Genomic DNA, 16,815 nt, shown 5'->3' with positions numbered 1-16,815 from the left:
GTTTGCTTTCTCACATAAACCTTTTTCAGGCTTGGTCATTGAAACAAATGTTTGGATTTTTATGGACATCATCAAGCAAATGTAGGTACCTATTAAGAAGTACTTCTAGAATATCACCTAAAACTGAAGTTTTAAGCCACATCTCTGTATTTTTTCTTTAAAAGTTTTATGCTATTATACATCTCTCCAGCGAACCGGAGGAGAGCAATTCATTCATTTATTTTTCCTAGTCCGCGATAGTGAGTTACATATTCTGCAAATGCTGTTCTTTGAGGGATGCTTAAAGGGGCAGTGTCATCTAATGATTTCACATTTATTACAATTGAATACAAAGAACATTAACATCTCATTTTGTTCTTTGTAAATGCACTAATTACTTTCCTTTGCAATCCCTTTACTTCGGTGAGGAAAAAGGTACTCATCTTTGTCCTTATTAAGGTTTCTTGTTCCAACCAGATACCCTCTCTATGCTGGAATGCCTTTCTTTCATACGTCCCTAACCTTTACACTTAAAAAAAAAAATTCCCCACTCTGCTTTTTTTTTTTTTTTAGATATTTTATTTATTAGAGAGAGACAGGCAGAGAGCGTGTGCAAGCAGGGGGAGCAGCAGGCAGAGGGAGAAGCAGCTTCCTTACTGAGCAAGGAGCCTGAGTCGGGACTCGATCCCAATACCCTGGGATCATGACCTGAACCGAAAGGCAGACACTTAACCGACTGCACCGCCCAGGCATCACCCCATTCTGCTCCTTGATAAGTGTATGTGAAAGTATTTAGCTAGTTCCCAGCCACACTCGATAGATATGACCCTTCAGCAATCATAAATCAATTTAAATGTATCTTCTGTGTCTTTCTTCTAAAAGGTTAGTACTCCTTAGGTTATTGCTCAATAAAATCACTCTCTGACTGATGCCCCCAAAGGCCCAACTGCCCTACCTCCAGTCATCCTGCAGGAAGACCCCAGTGCCAGGGGCCACTTGGCAGCTGGTATGACACGGCCCATTCTCCACTGCCTCTGTGGGATGTGGTGCAAATATACTTTATCTTGAACTACCTCCACCACCTAAAGGGCCTTCAGGACTCCCAACTCCATATGGTCTAGTATATTCTGATGCTTTATGTACTCTCCTATTCCACTTACGTGTTCCGGGCACATTTTCTCACCTGTCTTCATTGTTCCTTTTGGAGTGGCAGCTTCTCAGCTACTGTAGACCTTAGAAACTATAAAACTCTGTCTACATCTGCAGCTGTCCTAAGTAGCAACGATACCTGCTGAATGTACGTACATGTGCACATGTGTGCCTGTGTGTGAGATCTGTAAGTTGTAAAACCTACAATGGGACTATTGGAGTTCCAGCAGCATCCTGGGAATTTCCAGAAATGATCCTGAGATACTAACTAGCTCCTTTGATGTTCTGCAGGTTTGGCGTCACCCACGGCCATAACTCCAGTAGCGTCTCCCATCTGCAGTAAAACAAGGGGCACCACACCAGTTTCTAAGCCCTTGGAAGGTAAGTCACCAAGGCACCTGATATGCCCATGGGTCTAAGACCAGAAGAGTCCCCATGGCGCTGTCTCATGGATGGTTTCCACTTACCTAGATATCGAAGCCAGACCAGACATGCAGTTGGAATCGGACCTGAAGCTCGACAGGCTGGAAACCTTTCTGAGGAGGCTGAATAACAAAGGTACATACGGAAGCCAGAGCGAGGCTTTGGGTTTTGTGCTTGTAGCTCGCTGTGATTCATAGTCCAATGAGTAGCTAAGGGAACCTAAAAAGAAAACGCCACTTCTCTCTCAAAATCTCTAAATCACGATTCTGATTGCTTTTTCTCCTCAGCTAAATTGTCTCCTTTTTGTTTGACTTCACTGATTCATAGTGAAAGTATTATCTTCGTTACCATTTGAAAAAGGAAGTCAGGAATGATTGGATTATCCGGGTCTGGTTCACTTCATACTGTACTAGATCAGGGATCTCCAGTAAGATTGGTTCCTGAGTCCCACTCAGTCCTTGGGATGTCACCCAGTCAGGACTGGGAACACAGTAATTTTGCTTTTATACTTGAAAGCAGATATTACACAAAATTGACATGATCACACACTGGATGAAATTTAAATTGTTTATGTCAGACTTGTTTTGTTTTGTTTGTTTTTTTTTTTTGAGGATTTTATTTATTTATTTGAGATAGAGAATGAGGGAGAGAGCGTGAGCCAGGGAAAAGGTAGAGGGAGAAGCACGGAGCCCAATGCGGGGCTCTATCTCAAGACCCTGGGATCATGACCTGAGCCACGCAGGCACCCCTATCTGTCAGTTTCTAATAACAGATGCAGTAATAACATGTAGCAGATGACATACTACAAGTGATTTCTGAATACATGTTGAAATATATATGTCAGTATAAAAGTCCTTGAAGTATACAAAGTAAAGGAATAATATGCAGAACTAGCGTCATCTCAATAAAAATGTCCAGTACTTGAAACCAGTCACATACTAAGCACTCGGAGTCGCTACTGTTGACTGTATCGTCCTAACAGGTTGGAGATAATGAAAATAAATGCTTTATACCAGCAACATCAAAAGTGTAAGGTCATAACAAAACTGGCAAGGCAAGGAGTTCAAACAACTCGAAGCCTACTACATATGTATAACAGTGATCTAGATCGGGGGTTTAGGAAACGAATCCAGCTCTCTGTCTGTTTTTATTAATGACGTTTGTTTGGAACGAAGTCATGCTCCCTTGTTAATGTATTGTGAAGAGTCCCTTTTGCCCAGTAGTAGAAGTGAGTGCTTGCCACACAGGCCCTATGAACTCCCACACACAGCCTATAATGTTTGCCATGTGACCTTTTCCAGCAAAAGTTTTTACCGATTTCTGATCTAGAATGAGACTGAGGCCATTTCTGCCTCCAGTAGTTCAGAAATGCTCGGTGGGCTTTCATCGCCTCCTCTCCTAACACCTGCCGGGTGCAAGGTTTTTGCAATGGACAGTCCTTCCGTGAGACGTCAGGAAGGCCCAGGAACTATCACGTTCTCTCTGCTCTTGGCATTCAGGGGGAAATATTTTGAAGACCTCGTGAAGCATAGTTGGGGTAGTGTTTTGACACAAATCCAAGGTCATGTGTTTGCTTCGTCTGTCATAGTTGGCGGAATGCAGGAGACCGTACTCACGGTCACTGGGAAATCTGTGAAGGAGGTCATGAAGCTGGACGATGACGAGACCTTTGCCAGATTTTACCGCAGCATGGATGACACCGTCCCGCGAAGCCCCGTGGAGCTGGATGAGGATTTCGATGTCCTTTTCGATCCTTATGCCCCTAAGTGAGTGATTTCTGTTACTTTCACCCACTGAGAAGGGCCGATTCTGCCGTCAGCCTTCACACAGTACCTCCACGAGGATCTTCTCTCGCTGCCGCCTCCTTCTGCCACAGACCTTCCTCAGACGCAGCCCCCACATACACAGAATAATAGCCCTCACATACACAGACATAGCCCCCACAGACACAGAATAACCCTCACAGGGTTATTCTCCAGAGCCAGACACGTAGGGTAGGTGACATGCGCACTCCAGAACGGACGTGCGCTCGGGCAGGAGCTCAGCAAAGACCGCGTGTGCCACGGGTGTTTGCCCAGCCCATGAAAGTGAGGTCACTGTGTTTGTCACATAACTGAATATTGTTTTGCAGATTTTTAGACAAACATAAATTTGGCCAGAGATCTCTATGCTGTCTTTCATTGGACATTGAACTCGTACTCGTAACCTTGAAAAATATTTGGATCACACGGGCTCAGACTTACACAATGGACTAGAAAATCAATAAAGCAGGTTACTTACCCTCCAATAATCTATGAAATGAATAGATCTGAGAGTCTTCTCAGGGATGACCAAGGGTCGCGCTTCACACAGGATCATGACTAAAGCACCTCAGGAAAGCCATTGTGGTTTTGGGATTCCTTTGGCTGCAGGCGCCAGAAAGAAATCCAAGTCAAATGGACTTTTACAGAAGAAAGGTGTGGAGGGATTTAGAGGTCTACCCACTGGAAAGTGTGAGTGTGAACAAGGTTCCAGAGGCTCCTCTGCACGAGGTCTCTCTCTTGCCGGTGTTTCTTGGGGCTGCTTTGCCGCTGCCAAGCTGTAACCGCGTGGCAGACAATGGCCACTCCCCGGGGTGGCTGTTTCGGCCTCTGCTTGGCCCAGTCCAGTACAGGCAGCTTCTCTCCTCAGCAGTTCCCTCCAGCCCAAGTTCCAGGCTGGATTTTCTAGGGTCCGAGCCCAGCCCTAAAGCAATCATTGTAGCCAAGGGGATAGAAGGTGAGGATTGGCCAGAGCTGGTCTCTGGATGCCTGCCCTTCAGAGCCAGAGCCAGTGTCAAGGTTTTCTTACCAGAAGCCAGCGAGAATATATGCTGGGCAGGCTACGCCCACAGCCACAGACCACATTTTTCTCCTCCCCACAAATTTATCTGAGTGACTCCCTCTTCCAGAACACTGTGGGGTCATCATACGTTTTCCTGTAAGCTGCTCCAAATACTTTTTTTGCATATTTCTGGGTTTTTTTTTTCCAGTTTTTCTCAATTTTCTATCTTAAAAAATGAACAGTTTGCCATTTCCCAACTTTTTAAATGAAATTTTGTGTATTTGCATAGACAGTTTTTTAACCATTTGTCCTCTTCTCCCAGCCCAAATGTCATTGCTTAAATCGTTGTATCTATCTCTGTATAGCTATAGCTATGTTTATACACACACTGTCACACAGAGGACAGAGTTATGTATCAAGCACAGAGGACGTGCGGTTGGAAACAGAGTGGGAGTGGAATCTGTCAGGAGACCGTGTGACCGGATCGCCCCCCTCCCCATGTCTGGTCTGCCCCCAGAGAGTCGTGTGAGTGCGTGGCAGTTGTTGCTGGCTTCTTGGGCCTGTCTTATTTCAATATATTCTTCAAAGCAATGGTTCCTTTTCAGAAAGGTGCAAAGGGTTGAGAGGAGGCTAGTTGTGGGAGAGTTCCAAAGGCAGCTGAAAACCAGTTGTGTGAAAACAAAGTTTAGTCTGGAGGAAAAAGAAATCGAGAAGCAGTGACTGGCTGTAAATTCCTGAAGGGCTCGCCAGTGACCGGAGTAGAGATGTGCCTAATATTCCAGTCCATGGGTGTGATCAGGGTAGGAACGAACTTTCTACCCTTCAGAGCATTCTAGTAGTGGAATGAGCTGCCCCACAAAGCATCAGATGCACGGCCAGGCAGACACCACAGGGTGTGCTGCGGTGTGTGGGGCTGGGAGCCTCCAGGATCTTGGACTAAATGGGCCTGAATTCCCCATCTCCAAGATTCTATGTGTACGTGTCCTGGAGTGACAGGCAGGAGGAAGACTTGTAAGACTTACAATGAAATCAGAAAATGAAATGGTAGAGACTGTTATTTCACGTCAGAGAGCGCCAGATAACCCAGGCGTGGGGGATAGGCAGACCAAGGCCACAACTCCACTTTGCTCCCCAGGTTGACCTCCTCTGTGGCTGAGCACAAGCGTGCAGTGAGGCCCAAGCGTCGGGTCCAGGCTTCCAAAAACCCCTTGAAAATGTTGGCAGCCAGAGAAGACCTCCTTCAGGAATACACGGAGCAGAGACTAAATGTTGCCTTCATGGAGTCGAAGCGGATGAAAGTAGAAAAGAGTGAGTATGTGGAACCACCGCTCCGCCTCTATGTTGGCGTCTGGTGATTAGGTGATTTTAATCTTTTTCTGCCTTGCCAAGTCCAGTCATGTGCTCAAAAGACACTCATCAAATAAAAATGAGTAAGTTTGCACACATGTACGTGCACACCTGCCTGGAAATGGAAAGGCTTTTCGCAGAACTTCTTAGAGCATGGAGTGTCTGTTCACTACATTAACTTATTTTCGTATTTTTTTAAGAGATTTTACTTACTTATGGGACACACAGAGAGAGCAGTCTGGGAGAGGGAGAGAGAGAAGCAGGCTCCCCACTGAGCAGGGAGCCCAGTGTGGGGCTCGATCCCAGGACCCTGAGATCATGACCTGAGCCGAAGGTGGACACTTAACCCACTGAGCCACCCAGTCGCCCCGTATTTAGGTTAGCCTGTTTTGCTGAGTTTTCGTTCAAGAGATTGGAGAAGGGTGCTTCTGGGCTTTGTAGTTCAACCCATTTTCAGCTCCGTAGAGCCCAAACACAGTAATTCCCCACTTAATCTTGTTTGAAAGCAAATCATTAGATCTCTCATGAGAAAATATCCCAAATGGCTGCTTTTCCTAATCCTACATTTTCATATTACTAATTAATGCATAAACCAGTGCTTTCCAAATTGCGTTTAGCAGGAGCCTCGGAAATTGGGGATGTGGATTGGGTAGCGTTGGGGCTTTGGGGTAGAGCTGGTGAATAAGAGTGAGGCAGTGGCTCTGTGCCCTGTGTCCCACTTCTGGCTCAGCTGCTCTGCCCTCCTCAACCTGATGAGGTAGGGTTCCCTTGTCCTGAAACAGTGGTTTTCTTGGTGGAGGTAATTTGGGCGTACACCATTTGCAGATTGAAAATATAGCAAATTGCTATAATTTGTATTTTCCTTTAGCACTCATAAACCTACTTCCGAAAGTTTTTCTTAGAAATACAGTATTTACATGAAGTAGTTGGTCTTTTCATTATAACTGATTGACTAAGAAGATATTTCAAAACCTCTGTGCCATACGAACTGTCAAGTAGTATAAGACCTTAATCCCAGCAAAATAATTTTCTGAATTTCTCTCAGCCTAGACATTTTTTTTTTTAGCCGAGACATTTTTAAAAAAATGATCAGGTGAAGAAATAAAGGCTTCTTGGTACAAATTTTAGGTATTTTTCCTCTATCTCCACTTTCAGGGGCTTGGGGATGGCTTTGTGATGACTGACACGTACACATTTGTTGGTGTACATGGAAAACCCAGCATCTTCTTACAATGGTCTTAATTCTGAGGGCAGAAGACCTTAAGGGATTATCTAGTTGATCACTTTGCCTCCAGGAAAAAGATTAGGACTAACCCATCCCTACAAGAGTGCCTGCTTTTCTACATATAAAGACTTTTGTTGAAAGATACCTCATAGCCTTCCTTGTGAGTGTGTTGGCATTAATATCCAAACATTGTCAGGAATTATATTCACTTTCAGTGGAATTGTGACATGTGTGTCCAGCTCCTGATTTTATAGCAAAAGAGCTGGTCCGCACTGTCCCTCGATTCTCATCCCCCTGCAAGGTAAGGTGTGATGTGTGTCTGCAAGCAGCTGGTACTTTGAGGACAGAGTTAAATCCTGAGTCCAGGAGCTCAGCCCTGTACCGCCTCGTCACCCAAACCTGAGGATGATCTCCCCCTCAGGATTAACCTTCTGAGAAAAAGCTAGTTGATGATGAATCTCTGATGGCAAATTGACATTTGCCTGTCTTGCTCCCCCTTCCCCACTGTTTCCTTATTCAACCCTCCCAGTGTCTGCCAACTCCAACTTCTCTGAAGTCACTCTGGCAGGTTTAGCCAGTAAAGAAAACTTCAGCAACATCAGCCTGCGGAGCGTCAATCTGACCGAACAGAATTCCAACAACAGCGCGGTGCCCTACAAGAAGCTGATGCTCCTACAGATTAAAGGTACTTAGGAGCCATGGGGAGGAGCCACGTGTAGAGCAGGGGTTTGAGTCTGGTAACACCGGGAGGCCTGACCTTCAGCGGGAAGGAACACATGCTCTTTGAGAACCTACTGTGGGCAGAGCACTGTGTTACCTCCTGTCACCTAAGCATCACAAAATCCCATGAGGTGGCAGATGTGATACCCTCTGAGGCTTGGTGTGGTTAGTGATGCACCTGAGGTCACAGCAGCTGTTTGAGTGGCAGGGGTGGATTTGCACCCAGGTCTCTCCCATTCCAGAAGCTCAGCTTCTGCTGCTGCCTCCCTTTGCCCTCTGAGCCCCGTCACCACGCTGTCCTGTAGTTCCAGCAGTCCCCGAAGTCTTCGTGGGGGCCGTCTCCATGCAGTTCTCCTCGCTGAGGTGAGCAAGGTTAGTGTGGGCCAGAGGCAGAGATGTAAGTTCTTGAAGAGGGAATCCAGGGAAAGCGGAGGCAACTGAAGCCGACCTAGATTTCCACTCTAGCACCCCCGTTGTCGAGAGCAAGGGAGACGACCAGAGAGGCCATGGGCTGTGAGGAGAGCCTTGGCTGCCTCCCAGTGGCAATCCTAGAGTAATAATAATGGTGGAATATCCTTCATGGAGGGTGTCCCGTGTGTTTCTTCATGACCACTGGCCTTTTTAGTGCATTTGGAGGACTAGTGATGGGCGCAATTAACGAATGTCTGGTCCCAAGTTCTGACCCAGAGATGACACTACCAGTGTGACCCTGGAAAGGCCTAAATCAACAGTCATTTAGGAGAAGCTGTGGAAAGCAGCACAAAGCAGTTCTTCCCTCCAAGCGGATTGCCTCTAAGACTGCCCTGGGTTTAGCGAGCCAACTCCAGGAAGATGATGCTTGGGAAGGCAGGCCCTCATCTGCAGCGTGACTGGCAGGGGCTATGAAATGCAGGAGGTGGGCTGGGCGCAGAGAAAGGGGTCGGGGGAGGAGTTGAACGGGAAAAAGGAGCACATTTGATAACTTTCCTGGAGGAGGGAACTTAATGAATCTACACACGTGCTGTAAAAGGACCCCAGCGGCAGTCCTAAGACACATGATGACATGTAGGAAAGCACTAACACGGGAGAGTAATCTAGAAGGCCGTCACTAGAAACCCCCTTCTACCACTCCTTGTCATGGAGCCGGTGTTGGTAGCCGAGAATCTTTAGAACTGCAAGAGTCTGTAGCAGGGGTGCTTCCTGGCCCTTCCTGTGGCTTGGAGAGTTCTCCTCTCTGGCAAGATGGCGACTCTTTGCCTCCTGCCTTACAGGAAGAAGACATGTGCAGACCAGACTGGTTGAACCTCGAGCTTCGTCCCTCAACAGTGGGGACTGCTTCCTCCTGCTCTCTCCCCATTACTGTTTCGTGTGGGTAGGAGAGTTTGCAAATGTCATAGAAAAGGCAAAGGTTGGTATCTGAAAAATAAGAAATGTTGAGTTAAACTTCTCCTTTACACACCGATAGAATGTTCTACCAGTTGCTAGGTCTTTACAAGGCTTCTCAAATGCCAAATGTTTCATTCGAGTGAGAAGGGAGAGAGGCAGTATTTCTTTCGCTGAATGTCTCTCAAACACGCGTTCATTAGGTGCTTGAGTGGGAAGTTTTAGAAGGATTATGACCTGTCCCACCAGTTTTTAACTCCTATTCTCACTCCTGTGTGAAAAAGGAGCTGGCACATCCCTTCAAAACCATTTATCCCAGGTACCTATGAAATGCTGCTACCGGCTTATTGAATAAAAACCTCATGGGCAAAAGCCCAGAGAATGGGTATTTTTCCAAAACTTCACGAGTGACCTATTGTATTTAAAAATAAAGAAAGGTTGCTCTAGAGAGTTGTGCCCCCTGGTCCTTGAGTTCCATTCTCCTGACCTTGCTGAAAATATCCAAGACTGGGTGCCTGCAGCCCCTGTGGTCACATGGTCTCCCTCGCACACCCGTCATTTTTGCCTCCGGCTTCAGTATGTACCACTCTGCCTCACCACAGGCTTGTCTATCTACGTAATTGTGCTCCTCCCTTTTTCCAGGCCTCAGAACTGGCAAGTTTAATTCAGACGAAGAGGGAACTTGGTTGTAGAGCTACTTATGTCCAGACTATCGAAGAAGGAATTAATACACACACTCATGCGGCCAAAGACTTCTGGAAGCTTCTGGGCGGCCAAACCAGTTACCAGTGTAAGAGTTTACTGTATTTTCAGAGCATCTCGAGGCTTTTCTAATTCCCTACTTCCTTCTTTTAAACTGGCCACTTTTCAGTGTAAAATGTCATCCTGTCTTCTTGTTCTCATCCCAAAGCTGCTGGAGACCCAAAAGAAGATGAACTTTATGAAACAGCCATCATTGAAACAAACTGCATTTACCGTCTGATGGATGACAAACTCGTCCCTGATGATGACTACTGGGGGAAGATTCCTAAGTGCTCCCTTCTGCAGTCAAAAGAGGTACAGTGCGTGGGTGTCATCCTCGCCAAGAGGGTTGCCCAATAACACCCACCCCACGTGCCGGAGAAATGCTGGCTGGCTTTCGTGCCTGGTGTAGAACAGTGACGTATTTTTACAGGATATTTACTTGTGAATGCAAACCATCACTCCATCTTAAATACGAGGATAGAATTCAAAATATGTTTTTTAAAGATTTTATTTATTTGACATAGAAAGACACAGTGAGAGAGGGAACACAAGCAGGGGCAGAGGGGGAGGGAGAAACAGGCTTCCCGCCGAGCAGGGAGCCCGATGCGGGACTTGATCCCAGAATGCTGGGATCACGACCTGAGCTGACACTCAACGACTGAGCCACCAAGGCGCCCCTAGAATTCAGAACATTGTTCAGAGGAGGCATGGGTCATTGAAGGCTTTCTGTTTTAGGCAAAATGTAAATTTTTTTCCTTTTTGGGGGGGAGGATTTTTATTGTATTCTTTTTCTTATCTGTATGAAGTAATGGATGTCAACTGAACTAAATTGTGGTAATCATTTCACAGTACATGTAAGTCAAGTCGTTGTGCCTTCTGCCTTACACTTATATGGTGCTGTGTGCAAGTATTTATCAGTATAACCAGGGAATAAGATATAAATACTCCTTAGCCCTATCTCTTGATTTTCTATAAACAAAGTTTCAGGAATAATAGATGCATGTTTATATAATTTGGGTTTACCAAGTAATATACTAGCTTTTTTCTCCCATACGAGTATTTACTAAACACATACATCGTCATTACCATCGTCTTGTGAAAAAAGTGGAAGACACGAAAGAACCTTAAATTTCATTGGGTAGAGGAGTATTAGAAAGAACGTCTTTGGGACGCCTGGGTGGCTAGTTGGTTGAGCGGCTGCCTTCAGCTCAGGTCATGATCCCAGCGTCCTGGGATCGAGTCCCACATTGGGCTCCTTGCTCCACGGGGAGCCTGCATCTCCCTCTGCCTCTGCCTGCCACTCTGCCTGCCTGTACTCTCTCTGTCTGACAAATAAATAAAATCTTTAAAAAAAATTTAAAAAAAGAAAAAAAGAAGAACGAACGTCTTCCAGAGCTAGGTGGATTGTATGACACCTGTGGGCATTTAAATGGAAAAACAAAATCACAGAGAAGAAATAATCAGGAGTAATTTTAAAGGGAAGGTGCAGTTGAGCCTTGCTGGGAGTTGAGTAGGATTTGGATTGCCAGACAGGAAGGAAGAAATGATTCTAGGATGAAAGAGTCAGATAAACCAGAGGTATGGAAATAAGAAATGTCATTACATTCATGTATTCACTCAGCAAACACTTCCTAAGATCCGGTAAAAGTCAGTACGGTATGGTCTCTGCCCTGGAGGGTGCTGAAACTGTACAGAGGGGAGACTGCCTCACAGGTCCTCAGGGCCTGGCATTTAAGAAGTGGCCACTGTCTATGCTCAGTGAATGAAAGAGCAGGGGGACAGGGAAGAAGAAGGGAAAGAAGTTCAGGCAGGAAAACGCAGTTAAATAACTTGCCACGGAAGCTGGTGAGTTCAGGACAAGACGGAAATCAGAGCCACGGGCCAGAGGCCAGCGTGGCAGGGCAGTGCCAGCTGTCAGCCCCATCACGCTCAGTCAGTGCACACTTCATTCAACCGGAGCAGGGCTCTGAAGTTAACCTGTTGCTCTCTGCGGCCTTTCCAGGTACTGGTGTTCGACTTCGGTAGTGAAGTGTACGTGTGGCACGGGAAAGAAGTCACATTAGCACAACGGAAAATAGCTTTTCAGCTGGCAAAGCACTTATGGAACGGAACCTTTGACTACGAGAACTGTGACATCAACCCGTTGGATCCTGGAGAATGCAACCCGCTTATTCCCAGGTATTTCCGTCACCCACCAGTGGTGTGGAAGATCAAGCAGGTTCCCTCAGCGGGCCTGAGCTCCCCCCACACTCACCTGCTGTCACTCTTCCTGGGGCTTCCTTTTCATCACTGAGTGCAGGCAGTACCCTGCATACTCACGAAAAGAATATTTCTTTAGCTTTTGCCTAACTGATGCGGAAACTTCCCGATGCTGTGTTCAGTCTCCTTTCTTGAAGTGAACAAATTGTTCCCACCTGCAGTCTCCCGGGGGCTGTCCTGGCAGCTGAGTAGCAATTGTTGAAACAAATTCATGCGGATCTGAAAAGGCTCCAGGACCTGGAATTCCGCCATCGATCCGAAGGGGCAAAAGTGACATATTTCCTTCTCATTTCACGCCTCCTCAGCATAGCTCTCAAAGTCCAGGATTTACCATTTATTTGGCAGTAGATGACATCTGTGCCTTTTGGGGGACAGGGAGTGAGAGGGAGGATACTGTATTGAAATAATGGTAACTTTAATATTTCCGACTGGGAGCAGATGAGTGAGCACCTAACCCGGGGCTTCTCAGAAGCACATCCCAGATCAGAATTACCTGAGAAGCTTTAAAAAAATGCACATGCCAGGCCCAGCCCCAGCGCCGGCCCCTGGGATGTATTCTCAGTTCGTGTGGGGTAGGGCTTTTGAGTCCGTGTGTCTTAAGAGCTCGGGGCTCCTCTAAGGGGCAGCCAAGAGTAAGCCCTGAGCCCCTCCTACCCAATGAGGGGGCTGAAGCACTGAGGTGTCCAGACTTAGCCCACTTCGAACATGGAAGTCAGCATGGAGGAAGATGCTCGTGCGCTCCTGCCCCCCTGCCCCTGCCACCCACTGCCTCTCATGCTTGCTTGACTCCCAGCATAAAAAAATCATTGTCTAAAGCTGAAAGCAAGCGCTCTGCCGATAGGCATCCTAGCAAACTCTGCGGAGTAAAATTTATATGAAGGATGATCATTCAGACATTTGCCATGAAAGACCCAGCCTCACAAGGGAGCCCTGAATTTTCCAGAGTTGCTGGTACCTGGTTCCCAGAGTCCTGTGAGAGTACGAGGTGGGAGCACGTGTGTACCGTGCTGTCCCCCAGCAGTCTCCCTAGGAGCCGGCAGCCTCCTTGATGGGCCCTAGCTGTGACGTCAGAAGCCGAGTCCTGAGGAAACAGGAAGTGAGAGAGCACGGGCCCCAGTGAGCGCTGCTCGGCCGTCTCGTGGAGTATAGTGCCCCAGTCTCAGTCCACAACCAAAGACTGATGTGGAAGGATGAACAATGCTCTCATGAACCCTCTTCAGCCACCATGTCCTTGACTTTGTTTCTGAATTACCGGTGTTTGGAGCCGTTTCAAGCTCTGCGATCCTGAGGCAGGACCAGGCCTCCAGGTTGGGCTGTGCCACTTCCTTTTCTGTGCACTTATGCTCCCCTGGGGCCACTATCCTGTCTGGTGTCCTAGAAATAAATATGCAGAAATTCTTTTAATGATCTATGAAAGTATGCTCCTTTTAGTAACAGGAGAATTTCATCTGTTCCTGGACGCCAGAGAGCTTCATTGTAACATGACTTAATAGAGAATTCAGGGCCTCCCTCCCATCTACCCATTAAAGTGACAGACACATGGTGAGCATCTGCCGGGGACTCTGAGGGCATGTGGCTCCTGCCTTCTCCTGGCTCCCAGGCTAGTGCACCGCCCTCCGCAGGTCCCAGATACAACAATTTGCTAGAAAAGTCCAGTCCTGACAGGGTTCACATCCCACTCAGGCATCTCAACTCCACACACACAAAGTTTTGCCAGGCTTCAGGCTGAAATACTAAAATATCACTTACCTGACCGCACGAACCACTCATTCTCCATACCGCTAATGTATTCTGAATTGTTTTCAGTGGCCACGTGTATCTGTTTTCGGTCCCTTTCCTTTGTTTACACGTGGCTTAATCTCTGTTCTTTTCCTGTCTCCTCCCCCTCACCCTTGCAGGAAAGGCCAGGGGCGACCTGATTGGGCAATATTCGGGAGACTTACAGAACACAATGAGACAATTTTGTTTAAAGAGAAGTTCCTTGACTGGACCGAACTGAAGAGACCTAATGAGAAGAGCGCCAGCGAGCTTGCCCAGCCAAAGGTAGTTTTGGGAAGCAAGTCTCAAACCTCAGGCTTCAGTTGAGGTCCCAGCAGAAGAGGCCATGATGCTAAAAGCCTTCCCAGGGTTTCTGGGAGACCAGAGAACGGGTTTCCCATTATAGTCTTATCTCCCCGAGGCAGAGTGGGCCTGCCTGTGCCTCCAGAGTTTCCAGGCGACCCATTCAGTGTCGTGGGGGGCTATTTAGGACTCCAGAGCCCTACCCTAAAACGCAGTGAAATGCTGAGACAGAACTGGAAAGACTTTTCCGCTGTCCCACTAATAGGGGAACAGGAGTGAATGTCACAAGAAGTGGCTTTAGAAACAGGCCGCTGAACCAGTGTCCTTCCTTTCCCTCATAGGAAGATCCTAGGGCCGAAGCCAAGCCGTACGATGTGGCGCTGATGGTGCCGGTGCCCCAGGCGACAGCGGGCACGGTGCTGGACGGCGTGAACGTGGGTCGCGGCTACGGCCTGGTGGAAGGGGACGACAGGAGGCAGTTTGAGATCGCCAGTGTGTCTGTGGATGTCTGGCACATCCTGGAGTTCGACTACAGCAGGCTTCCCAAGCAGAGCATCGGGCAGTTCCACGAGGGGGACGCCTATGTGGTCAAGTGGAAGTACATGGTGAGCACCGCAGGTTAGTCAGCACTTCCGTTTTCTCTGCGCCGACCCGGGGGACTTGGGGGTAGCAGCGAGCCCGTCTTTGAGCCCCGTCCCCGTGCACGCTGCCTTTCCCTCAGCCGCGCGGACAGTGCACCAGTCTGATGGTTTGCTCTGAGGACCATTCGGTCAACGTTGAAGATGGGTCCCAATGAGCCAGTGTTGCTGATGAAGGTCATGGTTCCCTCGAGAAGTTAAACATGCATATTAAGGTTTCTCTGCTCCCCTCACTCCCTCCCCAGTTCCGTCCCCAGATGTTCTCTAGGAAAGTGGTGATTTGCCTCCAAGTGATACTTACCATGTGGCTGTCTGCTGCCTAGATTAAAGGCTTGTGAAGCGTATCTGGATGGCTTAGAACTGGAACCACATGGTGTGGTAACACACCAGAGATTGATGAGAAATAAAAGGAGCTATTTCCTCTGAGGCTGAGAGCACCCACACGCTCTGGGGATCTGGTAGAAGAAATACACAGTCCAGCTGCTCACGGTTCCTGTCAGTGAAACCACTCGAGGAAAACACTCAATCGTATGCTTCGCACGAGAGGCAGTGAGCGGGGAGAGCCAGTGGACTTTGGAGGGAGAATCCCTATTCCCTGCCAAGAAGTAGCCCATTCTCGGCACCGCTTAGGAGTTTGTCACAGCTTTGTGGTCTCAAGATTCAGCTCTCGAGAGTTCACTCACCTCTCAGCCTCTTTGCTGTCCAGCTGTGGCTCCCCTAGGGCCCCAGGGGGGTGGAGGCTGTGGTCTGCTGATCAGACCCCCGTAGACTCAAAACCCATTCATTTCTTTCCTAATTCAGTCTGTTAATCGCTGGTGGCATTTACTGAGCACCTAATCTGTCTTCTGGTTATAAGACACTTATTTTAGGGGGAAGTAAAGACGTCAGGCCCTACCTTCTAGAAGCATATGGCATAAATGACTGTAAGGCAAGTGTGGGGAGAGGCAGCTGTGTCATGCCGTGGGAGGAGAGCTGGGTTCCCTGAGGCCGGCTCTATGGGCAGCCCATGGCTGGGCATCATCTGGCGGGACAGGAGGCTGCGCCCAGAGCTGTTCCAGTATGCCCCGGTCCTGGAGGCCCACCCGGCCCATGAGGCACAGCACTGGCGGCTTTGCTGCCCACCCTCACTGAGTGCCTCCCCAGGCTCCACGCGATGTACCCTGTCATTATGCCAATCGCTCAGTGAGGAGCAGGACACAAGCCTAAGTCACCTGCCCAAAGTCACACAGCAAGTAGAGAGCAGGTTAGGACCCTAAGACCACCTTTCCCTGGGGCTTGGAGTAAAGGCCACAGGCTCAGGGGCCATACAGCCCAGCTCCGCATCTTCTCTCAGGCCCCACATACCAGCTCTGCAAGGTGGGTAAAGTGACTTAGCCTGAGCATCAGTGTTCTCACCTAGAAAACAGAGGTGGTACCCAGCTCCCAGATTATTATAATCTGGCACGGATGATGTTTAGCGTGGGCCTGGCACAGGAATAATCATCACCGATGTCCTGAGCAACAAAAGCAAAATCACTGTGAATCAGGTGAATCTAAGAGTTAGGAGGCCTTCACGGCCTATTCTCTTGGAGGCCCCTAAGAAATAATGACTTGGCGCAGGCAGATACTTTCTTCTGTATTTCCTCCCGGTATACTCAACGCACATCTCACCGCCGGCTCCGGCAGCATCTCCACAGCCACAACTCTGAACAAGTCCAGCTGCAGAGCATTAAGTCAGAGCAGGGAGCATTCAGATATCCAGACGGTCCCTCTGGGAGCAGAGAAGCATAGCCCAGTGACATTAACAGTGGCCCCTGGGGGACTGTGGTCCAGCCCCTCACCACTCGTACCCCACAAGGGTCACATCTGCAGACAGGACTGAACTCGGAGCTTGGGAAGCTCTTCTGGGACAGGGTCAGCAGAGGCAGAGGACAGAGGACAGAGGCAGGACAGCCGTCCTCCTGGCGGACGCCAGCCGACCTGCACAGGCCCACAGAGATCTCCGTAGGGGAGTGAACTGTGTGCTCCAGGGAGGGGAAACAGAAGGCCTTGGTGGGGTCGGTCCTGCCCCATAACCAGGCCAGGCAGCTCGGGAGCTTGATACAGGCCGAGCTACCGTGAGTAGGT

At 48.3% G+C, this 16,815-nt stretch overlaps 1 protein-coding gene across 1 annotated transcript in view; it reads left to right on the top strand.

Moving 5' to 3' along the window:
- The window catches only part of SVIL (supervillin), a 149,724-nt gene that overhangs the window by 116,548 nt on the left and 16,361 nt on the right, over window positions 1–16,815 (top strand). The window contains exons 21-31 of the mRNA XM_080810694.1: window positions 1,420–1,509; window positions 1,600–1,686; window positions 3,140–3,317; window positions 5,489–5,661; window positions 7,455–7,610; window positions 8,896–9,032; window positions 9,650–9,797; window positions 9,918–10,063; window positions 11,754–11,929; window positions 13,909–14,053; window positions 14,413–14,689. Coding sequence (XP_080666820.1) covers window positions 1,420–1,509; window positions 1,600–1,686; window positions 3,140–3,317; window positions 5,489–5,661; window positions 7,455–7,610; window positions 8,896–9,032; window positions 9,650–9,797; window positions 9,918–10,063; window positions 11,754–11,929; window positions 13,909–14,053; window positions 14,413–14,689 — 1,713 coding nt within the window. The remainder of the gene's footprint in view (window positions 1–1,419; window positions 1,510–1,599; window positions 1,687–3,139; window positions 3,318–5,488; window positions 5,662–7,454; window positions 7,611–8,895; window positions 9,033–9,649; window positions 9,798–9,917; window positions 10,064–11,753; window positions 11,930–13,908; window positions 14,054–14,412; window positions 14,690–16,815) is intronic.

This window comes from Martes martes (genome assembly GCF_963455335.1).
Source record: "Martes martes genome assembly, chromosome: 8".
NCBI classification, from domain to species: Eukaryota; Metazoa; Chordata; class Mammalia; order Carnivora; family Mustelidae; genus Martes; species Martes martes.
Note: the sequence above shows the minus strand (reverse complement) of the source record. Positions and strands in the feature narration are given on the sequence as shown.